The sequence below is a fragment of the Gallinula chloropus genome (genome assembly GCF_964237585.1).
Source record: "Gallinula chloropus genome assembly, chromosome: 23".
Lineage (NCBI taxonomy): Eukaryota > Metazoa > Chordata > Aves > Gruiformes > Rallidae > Gallinula > Gallinula chloropus.
The window spans coordinates 4,986,824-5,000,051 of record NC_140108.1 but is presented as its reverse complement, the minus strand read 5'-3'; the positions used below and the strand labels follow the sequence as shown (position 1 = coordinate 5,000,051).

General features: G+C 47.6%; 1 protein-coding gene across 3 annotated transcripts in view; it reads right to left on the bottom strand.

The window, feature by feature from the left end:
• CAPZB (capping actin protein of muscle Z-line subunit beta) overlaps positions 1–13,228 on the bottom strand; it is a gene marked incomplete at its 5' end in the record, with an annotated part of 57,617 nt that overhangs the window by 3,267 nt on the left and 41,122 nt on the right. For all 3 annotated transcript variants that reach the window (XM_084274768.1, XM_084274769.1, XM_084274767.1), the window contains 4 exons: positions 825–901; positions 2,028–2,093; positions 10,177–10,293; positions 10,791–10,932. In XM_084274768.1, coding sequence (XP_084130894.1) covers positions 825–901; positions 2,028–2,093; positions 10,177–10,293; positions 10,791–10,932 — 402 coding nt within the window. The remainder of the gene's footprint in view (positions 1–824; positions 902–2,027; positions 2,094–10,176; positions 10,294–10,790; positions 10,933–13,228) is intronic.

The following is a 13,228-nucleotide window of genomic DNA, read 5'->3' as shown; positions in this document are numbered from 1 at the left end:
AAAGCCCCCAGAACAGCCACTGTGTCAGAATCTGTCGGCTCCCTCTGCCCATGTTGTTAAAAAGGCAGCCCAAATATTTAATCAGCACCATTACTCCATCTGCCTGCACATCTCAGCCCACCAGAGAACTATGGTATCCTTGTCTGCACCACTCCTTCATTCTGCCTTAGACACTGTGCTCGGAGGTCTGTCTGCAGCTTAAAATGCAATGACTTGGTACCACGGTTATGTGCTGCCCTCTGTGAGCGTGAGAACCACCAGCTTGGGCTTGGGATGTACAACTCCTGACAGAATGAGCAGGGGCTGAGAGGTGCAGGACAGTTTCCCTACAGACAGGCACGTGGAGGGGGGTGGAACTGTTCACTCCATCTGTTCCACCACACTGTATTCTGACCAGCGGTGTTGAGCGAAGGGCAGAATTTAAACCAAAGCCTAAATACCACAAACCATTAACATCCTGACCTCATTTTGGGAACAACTGACTTAAGAACAGCAGAAAGAGAAGTCAGTACAACCTTCTGGACTGTGAAGACTAAAACTCCTAATTAAAATGCTTCTGAAATACAAGTGTTGGTAATCGGGCTGTTTCCTTCCTGGTGGGAGAACAAGGGGTTAGAACGTTGCTTCAAATTCCTGTAGTTACAAGGTTGAAATGTTCCCTGCGTTCCACACAACATGTAATATTTCCAAAGCACAGTCAGGTGAACAAGTAAAGTACATGGAAAGGGCAGGAAAGGGGAGTTCTGATCGCTTCTCAGCTGGGGCCAGCACCACAGGCACTGCAAGGGAATGTGGGAGGTGAAGTCAGCTGGAGAGCCCCTTACCTCAGCCCATTAACGATGTCCTTTGTTTTTCCAAAATAAATCTCATTCAGTGTACTTCTGATTTTGTTTTCCATGTCCTAGAAGGAGGAAAAAGGGAGACAGCAAATCTTTAGTCCCACCTGCTGTTCTCAGGACCGGTGTGGTTCTGCAGCTTCAGCTTGACATGCAACACTTGGCACAGCACAGCTCGACCCACTGCATTCCTACCGGTCAGGCTCTCACAGAAGGCAGTGACCCTGCTCACAGCATAGCTCTCTCCCTGTCCTCCCGATTAACTCCTGGAGGCGAGGAGATGTTTCTGTACACCACGAGAGGGCAGTTTCTGTCCAGTTACCCGTTTTTTCTGCCTTCAGCGGCAGAAAAGGGAAATGCATTTCACCCCAACCTGACTCTGGAGTTTCCTGGCACTGAAGGGCCTGCGAGGGGCAGGTCGGTCAGGCCGCACAACCACAGGCCGGCAGTGTTGTGCTCCTGGGTTCCTTGGGCGGGCGACTCAGTCATTAACACTGTATGGCTATCAGAAGGATCTTGTAAGCAAGCAGCGTTTCTCATTAGGCTGCTTTTGCTCAAGCCCTGAACTTAGAAAAAGGATCAAAAGAGCAACACAGGCCGTCCCTCCACTGCCCTGTGCCTTGAAAAATGCACTATTGTCTGTATTAGCCCATCTTTTCCTCCTGTCTTCCCAAAGCAGCTACAAAGTTAAGATTACAGTGTAATGAAATGGGAAATGGGTGTTGCACCAAAGCCCTTTGGAGTGCTGAACAGGATCACATCCTTCACATGGAGGATACAGAATCACAGAGTAACCAACCAATTCCCCTGGATTTAATGAGCACTCAGTAGGCACTGAAGTTTCAGTTCAAGGGGCAGCTCTGTGTAACACAACCTGGATTTAAACAATACTGCCCCAAAGTGACAGGAGAAACATCAGGTATGAAACTCTTATCTCCTCATGAGGGAAGGACCACGTACTTCACAGGAAGGTCTTTGCTGTAATGAGCTGCAGTGGTCCTTTGGCATCTACAAACAGTTGGAAGCTGTGCTAGGAGTAGTACTGAGCCATCCAACAGTGAGCAACATTCACACAATCAGATGTAACACAATAAGTAACTTGTTTGCAAAGACAAAAGCAACAAAATTCGTAGGCAAGAGACCAGATGGGGACCAGGGAACCACCAGCTGCGGCTGCTTCCCAGCGCTTACCTCTACCAAGCGTCCGATATTGGCTATGTGTGGAGAGGAGTCGCTCACAGTCTCATCTTTCTCCATCTGGAAAGGAAAGACACAGGTCCATTGGTGACAGGAAACATGATGGGTGAGGCATGACACCTTTCCTTGTCAAGAGATGGGGTGGAAGAAGCTGATCTCAAAATCCCAGAGTAGCCACTCTTTCAATGGTTACAGACTAGTAACCTCATGAGAAATTCCTCCCTGGAGGTGTTCAGGGCTGAGTTGGATGGGGCCTTGAGCAGCTTGGCATAGTGAGAGGTGTCCCTGCCCATGGCAGGGGGTTGGAACTTCATGATCCTTGAGGTCCCTTCCAGTTCAAACCAGTCTGGGATTCTATGACATTCCCACATCAAGACGAAGGCTGACACGTTGGTAACAAAAATAGTGTAATAAACCCCATAAATCAGAAATACCCCCCTGTAGATCCCTGGTGTAGACAGGCACTACAGAACCATCGCTCCCTACCGACTGAGGGGCTGAGGGAGATGTAGAGTAGCAAACAGGGAACACAGCAAGAGCAGCTGGGGATGTGGAAACAAGGTCAGTGTTGGAGGGATGCACAGCCACCAGTGCTGGCAGTTTAACAGCTGTGAGCTGTCCCTGCAAACCAGCTGCTGCTTTTCATCCTCACCTCAAAAGCTACTTCTGACCTCACAGGGGGAACAGTCCCTGTTTTCAGGATCTCCTGGCAAAAGGCATTATTTCCTGAATGAACTGGGAGGGAAGGTGCAGAGAAGAGAATCATGGAATCACAGAATGGTTTTGGTTGGAAAAGCCCTTCAAGATCATCGAGTCCAACCATCTCTCCAGCCCTACTAGGTCCAACACTAGACCACGTCACCACATGCATCATCTTACACTACAAACCCCACATCTACCTGCAGGGCTGGTGATGACTCCAACTGCTGCAGTGACACAGACACCTGACAGTTTCCAGTTCTTTTCTTAGACAAAACACCTGAACCAACATTCACCTGGCTCTCAGGGGGAAGGAAATGCAAAGCAGTCAGCACTGGGGGAATTCAGTAGGAATTCAGAGCTGGATCAGATCCCTGTTCGTGTGGTATCTGAGCATGAGGTGGGAACATGAATTAAGTGAGGTTTTTGTCATTACTGAGACCAAGAGCTGGGAGGTGACACTGTGGAATGCAACATGCAGCATTTCATCTGGTTTTTCCCCAAGTAATGTTCATGCAGAGGCTGTGGCTGACCAGCCATGATCCAGGCCAGGGAACAGACCATCTTCCCCCGTCCTCTGAAAATTCTGCCTAGACATGGACAAAGCTGGTGAATAATGAACCTCAGTCCCAGGAACCTCATCTGATCCAAGATGTGCTGAGATGGCACGAAAACAAAACCGGGAGAAAAATGTAGTGGGAAGAAGAGTCTTCAAAGGGTTCTGCTAATCCCGCTGAATTCTCTTATCCATCTGTTCATATCCCTCCCTCAGGGGAGAGTTTAAAAATCTGGGCCAGCTACAGGTTTCTTCTAATAAGCCAAGCCTCTAACAGGCTTGGGGAAGCATGTAATTTAGTTGGAACCCCGAAGGCAAAAGATAACCCAGAAGAGGGGGAGAAGAAGAACAAGGACGTTGGAATTTTTCCTTTCGATTGCAGTCAGATTGCAACGGAGTCAGTTGCAGCAGAGGGAGAAGAGAAATCCAGGCTGCAGAAAGACACACAGACACGTTACACTGAGTTTGAGGACTGTTGGTGCAGGGGCCAAACGTGGGGCAGATGGTCATTTACTTCCACCATGACTCCCCCACACCCAGCTGGGCCATGCTCACAGGGGAGAGGCAGAACCTGAAAATAGAATTGGGTTTTTTTTCCTTTTTCCCCACAAAACGTGTATTATTACATCTCCATAAAAAGTGCTGCCAGAAGGAAAACATTTTTACACGCTGGAGAAGCCCAGATGTTAGGTGAGGCTGGTTTAATGGAGTTCAGAGTCAGTGAGCAGCCATGTTATACAAACAGCAGAGCTGCTGGGAGTTTTAAAGGTTCCTTCCGGAGGCCGTTACGGCACCGACCTAAACAGAAAGCCTCTGGCTGCATAAATAAAGGGGTTAATTTGCTTTGAGGGGAAATTCCACTCTGGAAGTTGATGTTAACAAGCAGCTCATCTTCCCACTGTCACTCCCCATCTGCTGTTGAGCTCAGCCAAAAGCCGAACGTTCCCGGAACGAGCCAAGTCCAATCTGCACGGCTCAGTCGCTCCTCTCCCGGTCGGGAGATGCTGCCTGGCTTCCTTGCCTCATTTCCCCAGCCATCTGCTGCAAGTCTGACTCAGAGGGAAACTCACTCTTTTGGGTTTATTCAGCTCTAGATGGCTGGCTGGTCACTTTGGTTGTCTCCTGCATGGAATACAGCAGCTGTTTGGGCTTTCTGGAAGCGTTAGTTGGAGGAAGAGTTAATACAAAGAGAGAAATTTCATTGGATAAACACTTCAGCTCATCACTCAAGTGTCTAAAAATACTAGGAAGGTAAGAAGGAAACTCGTCCACCGTTTTGCTCTGAAGAACTGACGACAACATCCACAGCTGCTCTGGCCACGGAGCAACGGGAAAATCTCTTTAATGAAACACAAACAGAGCAACACGAGCCAAAGGCTCCCAAAGCCACGGGCAGCAGGCTGACTGAAGTCTCCAGGTGGAAAAATGTGGATGTGTTTGGATATTGGGCAGGAAAATTTGCCCCCCTCTCCTCTCTCTCTCTCTCCAAGGCCTATTTCAAACTAGACAGAAATGTTGGTTGTGAGCTGTGTGGAGCTCAGAGCTTTGCAGAAATCAGCTGAGAACTTGCCTCCTCCTTTCATGGCTTTCATGTACCTTTGCTCTAACCACTGTAACCAAAGACATCCCATAGCCTTTACCAAATTGTACATTCAAAACCATGAGCAAATTGGGGGGGAATAATCAGCATACTGGCTCTGTATCACACCAGTCCACACACACTCAACTCTTTGACTCTCTCTCCTTCTAAACCAGCTTTACACAACCCAACCACTGTCCAATCCCTACAACAGTGGGAAGCAGAAATCATTTCCCAGATGGTTACTGCACAGTACATCTCTGCTGTCCTCTCCATCCCAGAATACTACTTAGTTAGCAATCAAAGAGACAGGAAACCAGACAACTGCTGAAGGGGGAGCTTAACGATCGTGACAGCTACAGCTTGGAGATCCCTCTGTCAGAAAACCACTCGCCAGCGCCCCGCTTAGTGCTGCAACATCTGGAAGTCGGAGGGATAGGTCTCTACACGAAAGCTCTGCCTGATGAGAACAGATGACTTGATGAGTCTCCTAATTGCAGAGCACAAGCCCCAGAGGATTTACCTATTATGACAAACGGCAGAACGTCTCTGCCGGTGTTTTATCGAGCGGTGATATATCACAGGGCACATCCCCCTGCAGACAGGGAGAGCTCACTTTGCAACAGATCAGCCTTCATCCAGCTCTGCAGTGTTCCACATTCGCTTTGAGAGTATTTCAAGTAAGAAAATCAACCCACATCTGTGCTGCTTTAATCTGGAGTCCCAGGCTTCACTTCCCCTACGACTTTATATCCTCCCCTTCCCACACCTCCGTATGTAAATAAACTGGAGGTCTGGAGCCAACTTCTTGTGCAGCAGACTTGCACTTCCTCACAACGTTCAGCCTGGCTTAGGAAACACACATAGGTTCTTTGTGCACAAGGGGATCTCAGAACGGCACCTGTTCCGTCTTGCTTTTAAGGAGGGGGCTCCAGAAATCTGTCTGACAAAGTGCAGCTCTGACTGGGTGCCAGCAAAGGGGAAGACCAGCTCTGCTCTGCACAAATGGAACAGGATCGTGCAGCTGCTCGTACCTTCGAGAACAGCGCGGCCGAATGAAACTTGAAATGCAGCCCAAGCAGCACAGTGCTGTGGCAAACGACACAGCCAGTTCCAGTGACACAAAGAGAACTGGACCCTAATGTCTGTCAGAGAGAGAATCCTCTGCCCAGCATCCGGCTGGAATCCAGAGGGAGCTGGGAGTTACCTGCAGTCCTTGGCTGCCAGCACCTTTCATCTCCCTTTGTCATCAATCGAAGGCAACATGCCTTCTCCTCTCAGCTGTACAGCACAAGGCGGCTGTAACATGCTGATTGTTCTTTCCCCATCCAAATCCCAGCCTCAGTCCTTGTATTGCCAGTGTTGGATGTGAGCTGGGAGTCACTTCCTCCATCCTGGCCTGCAGCACTTCGGCTCCAAGCTCTCCTGAGTTGTATCCAGGCTCGTCTCCAGAACAGACCACCTGGAAGAGCACCCTTTAGGCAGCTGCAAGCTGCAGTCTCTAGCAGACATCGTGTGCCTCTAGGGAGGATGACAGCAAGGGGGGAAACAAACAATTCTCCTTCCACTTCCAGCAAAAAGTTCTTCTGGAGTAAACCCAGAGATGGCCACGCAGGCTGTGTACTGATGGGTGACACCAGAGACCAGAACACCACCTTCACCAGGCAAAAAAGAGAGGGGGGCTGCTTCAGCAACAACCTAACGAAGTGTCGGACACAAGGGTGTCACTTCAGCTTTCATTCTCCCCAAGTTTGCAGTCCAGAATGATCACCTGTGGATGTGACGTGCGTAGAGCTGGCTAAGAATTTCCCTCATCGTGATAAAAGTTTAGACACACATACATATAAATCAATTCTGCATATACATGACTGATGGAAAGTAGTATCACTTACGTATTTGTATTGTGCACGTGTGTATATCCACCCACTTCTCAGGACAGACTGAAATCCTACATGAAATCCAACAAGACCAAACCCCAAAACTCCCTTCAAGGGCACCCCATTCCCCCAGCTTTGAATGAGTCTGTACTCCAGCTCCTGTAACTGAACTGATGAAGCCCGAAGTTCTCATTGTGAAACCACCAGGTAAAGTAAATTAAAGCTACACAAAGGAGGTTTTCAACTTGAGTTCTCTGTCTACCACTCCTCCCTCTCCTTCCTTATTGTCTGCTTACAAATGAGAACTGCCTGCCCGGTCACTTCCCCCTTAGAACACAGCTGGTGACAGCTCCTATTGTAGCACACACAAAGCTGCGCTGGGAAAACCACTGGAAAGCAGCAGCCCAAGGAACTGGAAATGTCAATTCCCAGTGTATGGTGTGAAGTACACACAGGATGGGGACATGACCTCTAAATAATATCTACCCGGAGTGTAACATCACACAGCATCAAGCCAGGGGTAAGAATGCTCAAACACATGGTGTCTTGGAAAGAGAAAATTATCCTTAGATATGCAGTGCAGCACTCAGGAACGGCCCAGGCAGGGGCCTTGAGAGCCCAGGGGCACTCAGGACACGTCTTTCCAGAAAGCGTCAACAAAGACAACAACTCCCCATGTTTGCAGCTGACACAGGGCAGGAACTGATGGCAGAGAACAGCTATTCCCAGACTCTGAGATCCCAGTTCAGCTCCTCTGTCCCCTGCCCTGTTTCTGTGTGGCATTCTTTCAGTTAGATGACAGATCACAGTTGATGCCCTCAGTCCCACACTGATTTTGCAGGCCCTGTGTGGAGCCCAGAGTTGGACTCAATGGTCTCTATGGGTCCCTTCCCACCCAGGAGATTCTGTGGTTCTATGGCCCTACCACGCTGTCCATTCACAGAAGAACAAACTGAATCACTTGCTTCCTTGCACCGAGCGCAGTGTGCAGCCATCAGAAAGGGGAATTACTGAGCAAGTGTTTCCATGCAAAACTGCAAATGCCAAATGCTCCCTGTAGCATTTCAATGTGAGACATGCCCAGCTCGTCCTCATCCTCCCTGCCAGAGCTGGGGAATTAGGAGGCATGACATTAGCTGTTCCTTGGCGCCTGCTTCTGGTCACTAAGTTAATAGTTCCAGTCATCACTCGAAACAGACCCAATTTGCAGCTACAAGGTGAAACTGGTTTCACAGCAACAGCTCTGATAGGCTTCTCTTTCACAGCCCTGAAAGGTTCTCTCTGCCACCAGTTTAGAAGCCAGGATATTACAAAACTTGTGAGCACTTCAAACGCTTCCACTGAAACACAAGGCCATCTGCTATTCACATTTTTGGATCAAAGCTGGTCAAGTAGCTAAAAGGTTGACCAAAACCATGTACAATTTACCACAGGCAAAATTATACTCAAAATTACAGTCAGGACTCCAGATTCCCAGTATCATCATGGTAAAAATCTAACGTACTATTCGAGAGAGAACTTCAACTCACTTTTGGTGCCTGAGTGTGCTGCAGACTGTATGAAAAGCCTACCAAAAATAAAACCTGCTGCCCTTAGGTGATGTGGCAAAGTGGATTCAGAGCAAAGTAAAAGCCTTGCACTAGGGAGTTTAGTCCAGCTGCAACTAAAGAAACTGCTCGGGACAAACAGCTCCTCCTCGCATGCCGTTACCTCGAGGCAGCATGAAGATTTTCATTTTCCACCATGGATTCTGCCTGTTAAGCCTCCTACAGCATCTGCAAACAGAAATTCTCCAGCCCAAAGCTAAATTCTGAAACTCAAGTTTCCATTGTTTGTGCAGAAGCAGTGCATCATTACCCCAGTGGCTGTTTTATGGTTACTTACATTGGAAGCAGGCCCCTGCTTTAATGCATCGCATATGAATTAAATGATCTGCTGTTAAAATGATGACAGAAGCATGAATCTCCCCACTGAAGCTTAGAGAGTGAAAGTCAAACTAAACAAGGCCGAGCAGCTCGGGCCAAGGTGTGCTGAGGACACCCGTTCTCAACAGCCTCTTGTTTTCCTTGGCACAGCTCTCGCGCACCGTAAGGCCACGGCCAGAGTCGAGTCCTCGGCCTCCCCGTCACCGCGATGATTTAAAGCCCCAGGAAGGGCTGTGATTAAAGATCTGTCCAGGTCACCAGAACTGGGGTGTAATGACTGCAAACGTTTTAGAAGAGTAAGCAATGCTCCAAACTGTCTCCAGATGCCTTCCCACCACCCCTCCCCTCCTGCTTTTCCATCGGCTGCTTCTGTAAATCAAGGATGTGGAAAGAAAAATCCTCTAGGTCTAGGGCAAGCTTCTGCGACTGCAATGCTGCAGCAATCTCAGTTCCTCTCTGCAATCACAGGTCCTCCTTTACCCTTGCCTGGCTCCAACCTGTACAAACCCACCAAGTGTTTAACAGAGTCTGCATTGTCCTTTGTATCGACAGCAGCAGCCTGCCCTGGGAAGCCTCATAAAGGAGTTTTAGCTCCTGCCAATCTCTCTAGTCACTCATGACCATACAATATGCCTCCTGTCCTCCAGAGTTTATTACTCTGCTCGAGTCACTGACTTCCACAATCCAAATCTGGACTGGAAGTGACCTCAGTTCAGGGACCTCAACCCAGCAACCTCAACCTTTGGGCAGGTGGCTGGGGCAAGAAGCATCTTCCTCCAGCAAAGTCAAGTCCAGCAGATCCTGTCAGAGACAGTGACAGCAGAGCAGCTGTCAGTCCGGCACCGTGCTTGCAAAAAGCAGCTCTCAAGAGGAAGTCAGAGTAATTCACACTGGCACAAAACCCCTACATGTTGAGAAGAGTCTGGGGGTTTTTTTAAAAGAGATTTTTTTTAATCAGTGTCCTGCCACCACAGGAGGTAATTACTAATGTTAAAAGATAACCAATTACTAATGCTAAAAGATAACCACTGTCTTTAGGAACAGAAGAATCCTCTAGTCAACACAAAATGCTGATTCCTTCACATGGCCTAGCTGGCATTTAAAAGAGAGATGTAGCAAAAGAGCTCACCACATACTTTTATGATTCCAGTGTAATCTTCCAGTAAGAAAGTGAGTGAATCTTACAGATAAAAATAGAAGTCTGGGTAACACATAGGGAAGTATAATCCTTTAGGAATACCAAAAGAAAGTCTAAGACTTAAACCCAAGTCTAAACTCCTACCAAACGCTGTATATTTTCCCCTGAAAGCTATGCTGCCACCAGGCAAAGTTCAAGGGGCTTCCTGGTAATCACACACTTACACATTAACTGTTTCATGGGGCTGCAGACGCAGCAGGAGAACTGATGTTTATACAACACCTCTGAAAACCAACTTTGTGTTCCAGCTTGGGGCTACTGGGTGTATAAATAAGGAACGGCGTGTCTCGTGCTGATAGATGGACATACCTGTCTGGTAAGGCTCCCTCCCAGGTTCATGGTACCAGAACCAGTTTTATTAGTCTGCAGCCACAGCATCACTGTGGAGGTCAGCTTGTAATGAGCAGTACGACCACTGGATTTCTCCTGAAAGAAGAAGGATAACAAAAAGGATAGAGACAAAAGGCTCAAATCCCTCCAAAAATCACCCCAAAACCCCACGAGCCGCAGGACAGGCGCGTGTAACTCCACTCACACAGCACTGTCTGTTCCTTAAGTGCACACATTCCCCTAAGTTATCTAGTTAGAGCAATTTAACCTCCCATTACTCTGGGTTTATTACCTAATTAGTGATATTTATCTGTAGGCCTTTATGTTTTAAAAATTATATATTAAAAAAAAATCTCAGGATCAGCACCACAAAGTAACATACTTCCAATTCTTCTGGGATTCTTTCTGATTACAGCCCTGACTTATCTCAATCCAAATTGCTCCAGGGAATTTTCAGAAATTAACAGGGGAAAGACATTTACAGCCCCTAACACAACACTGCATTGTTCAGTGAACACCTGTGCTCGTTAATTGTCTGGAATTAACTGGGTTTTGTTTTCACTTAGGAGTATCAGTTGCCCCAGAGGCTGTACCTGAACCTCCACCACGTGGATGGAATCCCAGCATCCCTTAATCTTCTTTGATCCATCTCCAGCTTTCTTAATGAGGATCACCCCGGCAAATCCATGATCCAGATCCCAGAGGTAGACAGAGGAGACTCCACCTTCAAAATACCTGCAGGATGCAATCCAATAGGCATGTTAAAAGCAAGCAGGATCCAAGCCAGAATTGGGTATCAGTAATAATCTTAAACAAGCAGAATCTCTACATCCTAGCAAAGATTTTTGGATTTTTTTTCTCTTAAGGTGAGGCACTCGTGCCAGTTCTATACCTAGAAACACAGCAGCTTCAATCATTTTATAACACAGAGACTTTAATTACCTAAAAACTGTATGTTTCTCTAAAGGAGAATAAAAGCCTAGTGAGAAACAGAGCTAGTTACAGATTTCTACAGGACTTGAGCAAATGATTCCTCTGATTCCAATTAACTAACAGCTGGTAAAAGCACAAGCTATGAAGTAGGCTGAGAGTAAGGCTTTATGGTACAGTTTGGGGGTGGGGGGGGTGTTTTCCCCCCTTTCTCTCGCTATTGGGAAAGTCTGGAAGTTCTTTACAGCAGAGTCTGGTAATTAAGACAAAAGGGAGCGAGTCAGTAGCTTGATGCTGCTGTCTCAAACGTTTGTGTGAAGCTGATTTCCTGATTTATTGCAAATCAAGTTGAACTGAAACCAAGGAGTTCTCAGACATGATGGGATGCTGGGGAGGTTTACGGATCCTCGCAGCTTCGGATGCAGCATTCCATGGAAAGTAAGCCAGACTACCTAAACCTCAGGGTTCTGGCAGCAAAAAAATAACACTCCTGGAAACCTAGCAAGGCAATGACATCTGCAGAGCCTCACTCCTTCATAGCACTGGTGCTGGGCTCCTTGTGTGCCAGGTGGAAGATGCACTTTAAAAATAACAGTAAAGAACCCACTACTGCAGGTGGGGGAAGATGCACAAGGATCAATTTTGGCTTCTAAAAAACCCAAAAAGCATAACCCACAGCATTTTGCCAAGTGCTGCCATTCTCCAGCCACCAAAGGGCCCTACAGAGTATCAAGGAGAAGGGAATACTCTTTGATGATGTACAACTTGCAGGGCTCGGTGACAGTCGTGCCGCACGGAAGCCCCACGCCCTGCAAAGAGCTAAGGGAAGGGAGAGGCAGAATCAGCTGAGCCAGCAGCTCAGTGACAAGACACTTTAGTGGTCAGACATTCCTGTTCTCTTCCCAGCACATTCTGAGGTACGTACATAAAGCAGACAAAACACCTGAGGATTCACTGTCTGGAGGAGAGCAAAAAGCTCATCATCCAAAGCCACGAGCTGCTGCCAGGCCTGACAGCTCCCAGCAGCTCAACTGGGACAGAGTCACAGGGATTAAAGCATGTCCCTGCCAGCCCAATCACACAGATCTACAAGCAACCACATCCTTCTCCTCTTCAGCATGGAAGGAAAGTGTCACTCACCACCAACACCAACAACTTGCTGAGCCCTCCCACCACCATGCTCCCCTCCCACCTCCATGCTCCCCTCCTTTCTAAACGCCAGCCTGGCAGCTCACAGCAGCGCTGAAGGGTGGGTTTACTGCTCATCTGGGACTCTGTGGATTAGCTTCAAGTACTAAACGTTCAAGAACACTAATATGAGTGTAACTTTTTCTACAAGTCAGGAGCAAAGATGGTGGAAAGTTACTGCACATGACACAGGTGACTTGCAGCATCTTCTCTGTACTTACAGGTCAGTCCAGTGAAAAGGCCACTAGAAGAGCCTCAATTCCTTTTAATTAATCAAATCCATAACAGAAACAAAACTGACCCCAGGAGGGGTACATGAGTTCATATGAATCCACCACATCTTATTTTTAATGGGTGACTAAGGCTACTCCTCACCAAGCTCAGTCCAGGCATTAAGTGCACAGCACTGTCCTATGACATTCATCAAGCCCTGATAACACTCTGTTAAAGCAAGCAAAGCCCTTTGCTCCACAGGCATGCCAGAGCCAGACTTCAGGCAGGCAATTTAAAGCTAACAAACCAACAATCCCCCTGGTTTATATCCCCTGGGGAATTCACAACTGGGTTTTGTTAATGGGAATTTCAGTCCCTCAGCAAACCTCAGTTCCAATCTAAGTGACCCTTCCTTCGACAAAAGGGCAGTGTGAATCGAAGGCCAGAGAGCAGAAGGTGTTGTCCATTTCCACAGCCAGCTTGCTTAAAACCAAAATAAATTCCTATCTAGGAGTGAATTGACTGAACCTGAACTGGCAGCCACTGAGAACATTACAGTGCATACAGACAGTTTCCCCATTACCCCTTTTATGGGCTTGCTACGAGCATGAAACATTAATTAAGAGAGGGACCGAAACAAGGTTTTTGGAAATTTATTCTTACCTACTGTACTTTGATCCTAATGACATGAAACAGGGGG